The sequence below is a fragment of the Engraulis encrasicolus genome, chromosome 21 (genome assembly GCF_034702125.1).
Source record: "Engraulis encrasicolus isolate BLACKSEA-1 chromosome 21, IST_EnEncr_1.0, whole genome shotgun sequence".
Taxonomy (NCBI): domain Eukaryota; kingdom Metazoa; phylum Chordata; class Actinopteri; order Clupeiformes; family Engraulidae; genus Engraulis; species Engraulis encrasicolus.
In genome coordinates, this window is record NC_085877.1 from 47,863,143 (window position 1) to 47,865,642 (window position 2,500).

The window sequence follows — 2,500 nt, forward strand, 5'->3', positions numbered from 1 at the left end:
GCTTACTGCCACACTGCCTGCACTGGCCGCTTCCAAAGTTCTTTCACTCCATGCAGCAATTGGGGTTGTGAAAGACTTACTGAAAAACCTAGGCTAGAGATGCACCAGATCCTGATCTTTAGGTAACTGCCGGATACCGGATCCACTGCTTAAGATCCTGCCGGATCCGGATCCTGTGAAAAACCCTATTATCCTGCCGGATCTGGAACCGGATCTTGGATCCTGAGCATCTCTAGAATAAAGTCTCCCAAACGGCACGGTTGACCCACCTCCCTCAGTTTGCTACTGGTCGAGGGCAGAAAAGGCTGTGCCGCAGTTTGAAACCAAACATTTTCTTATTCCCAATAGAACGTCATTGCCTTGAACACGCCTCTACCCAGGGCCGTTGGAGCTGCTTAAAGTTGATTGGTTTCTTTCAAAGTTGGTGGAGCTCCCGAGTTCTCCGGAGCTCAGAAAGTATTTGCATTGCTCTTGAGCTGACTAGTAGCAACGCCGAAGGTGTTGCGTCACTAGGAGGGCGCGGCCTGGGTAGTCACTCTGGAGGCCGAGAAAGAAAATAATGGAAAAAAGAAACACAATCTTAAACATCTTAAAACACACAAACTCATTGCTCTCTCTCCCTCTCCCTCTCCCTCTCCTTCTCCATCTCCCTCTCTCTCTCTCTCTCTCTCTCTCTCTCTCTCTCTCTCTCTCTCTCTCTCTCTTTCTCTCTCTGACACACACAGGAGCGCCCCCGGTCATGGCACAGTCGTTCCACACTGGGGGGTCTGGATGCGCTGGGCAGAATGCGCTGGGCAGAAGCTGCGCCCGCCACCCCCACACCCTCAAACACACACACTCCTCACACTCCCACACACACACGCACACACACTCCCACACACACCATCTCTCCCCTAGCGATGGATAACCGCTCGCGTGACAGCCTGTCTACTCTGGTGGGTTCCATTCGTTGGGTCGTGTTGGGGCTCATGGGTCGTCTGTAAACATACACACACACACACACACATTCGCTAACTCGCGTGACAGTCTGTCTAGTCTGGTGGGTTCTATTCGTTGGGCCGCATTGGGGTTTGCGGGTCGTCTCACCTTTAAACACACACAGGGTAGTCATGGGTATTGGTTAAAGTCCCTGGAGCAGTGTGGGGTTAAGTACCTTGCTCATGGGTATTGGTTACAGTCCCTGGAGCAGTGTGGGGTTAGGTGCCTTGCTCATATATTAATTAACCAATATAATTAATTAACCAATTAACCAGTGCTCTCCCCCATCCTCCTCCATGACTGAGCATGGTACCGTCCCGCTGCACTGCCCTCTTCCGGGTGCCATTGGGGTCTGCACCCTTACACGGGGGCAATTTCGTTGTGTGCAGTGTGCACTTGTGTGCTGTGGAGTGCTGTGTGACAATGACAATGGGAGCTGGGATTTCACCACACACACGCACACGCAAACACACACACACACACACACACACACACACACACACACACACACACACACACACACACACACACACACACACACACACACACACACACACACACACACACACACACACAATGACACGACAGTCTCTCTATGCTGGTGGATTCAATGGTCGGGTGGATGGATCATGGATGGGATGGGTCTACAACAATTCTCGCCTCTAAACACATACACACACACTCTCTTCACTCTCTTTTCCTCACACACAGGATCTTGGTTTGCGGGACAGTTGCTGTACTCTGGGCTGATGGGTCATCTACAACGCCTCCGACTTCTATAAACACACACACACACACACACACTGTCACACACAGGAGTGTCCTGGCTCGTGTTGGCCTCTGGTGCGTTGGATTCATTTGGGAAGACGGGTTACCTCCTGCCTCTGAACACACACACACCAACACACACTCCACTAACGCATCTTCTCTTCCTCTCTCTCTCTCTCCCTCTCCCTCTCTCTCTCTCCCTCTCTCTCTCTCTCTCTCTCTCTCTCTCTCTCTACTTCTTTCTCTTTCTTTATCTATCACTTTCTCTTGCTCCCTCTCTCTCTCTCTCTTATCTCATTCTTTCTCTCTCTCTCTCTCTCTCTGTCCCCCTCCTACCTCTCTATCTCTCTCTGTCTGTCTCTCTATCTCTGTCATCCCCCACTTCTCTCTCTCTCTCTCTCTCTCTACTTCTCTCACATACAGGAGCGTCCTCGTTCGAGAGACAGTCGCTCGACTCTGGGAGGTCTGGACGCGCTGGGCAGACCGGTCATCTACAACACGTCACGACGTGGACGAGAGTCGAGAACCAGCAGAGACCTGGAGAGAGAGAGGGAAGAACAGAGGAACCGAGTGGAGAGCTACGTCAGAAACAGCACCGTTAACATGGTGAGAGAGAGAGAGAGAGAGAGAGAGAGAGAGAGAGAGAGAGAGAGAGAGAGAGAGAGAGAGACTTTGACTTTTAAAATCCCTTTATTGAACCAACCATGGCCCACACATCCACCAAAACAACCCCACCTCCCACCCCACCCTACCC

At 51.6% G+C, this 2,500-nt stretch overlaps 1 protein-coding gene across 1 annotated transcript in view; it reads left to right on the plus strand.

The window, feature by feature from the left end:
- The window catches only part of nectin4a (nectin cell adhesion molecule 4a), a 61,212-nt gene that overhangs the window by 55,866 nt on the left and 2,846 nt on the right, over positions 1 to 2,500 (plus strand). The window contains exon 11 of the mRNA XM_063186942.1: positions 2,170 to 2,352. Coding sequence (XP_063043012.1) covers positions 2,170 to 2,352 — 183 coding nt within the window. The remainder of the gene's footprint in view (positions 1 to 2,169; positions 2,353 to 2,500) is intronic.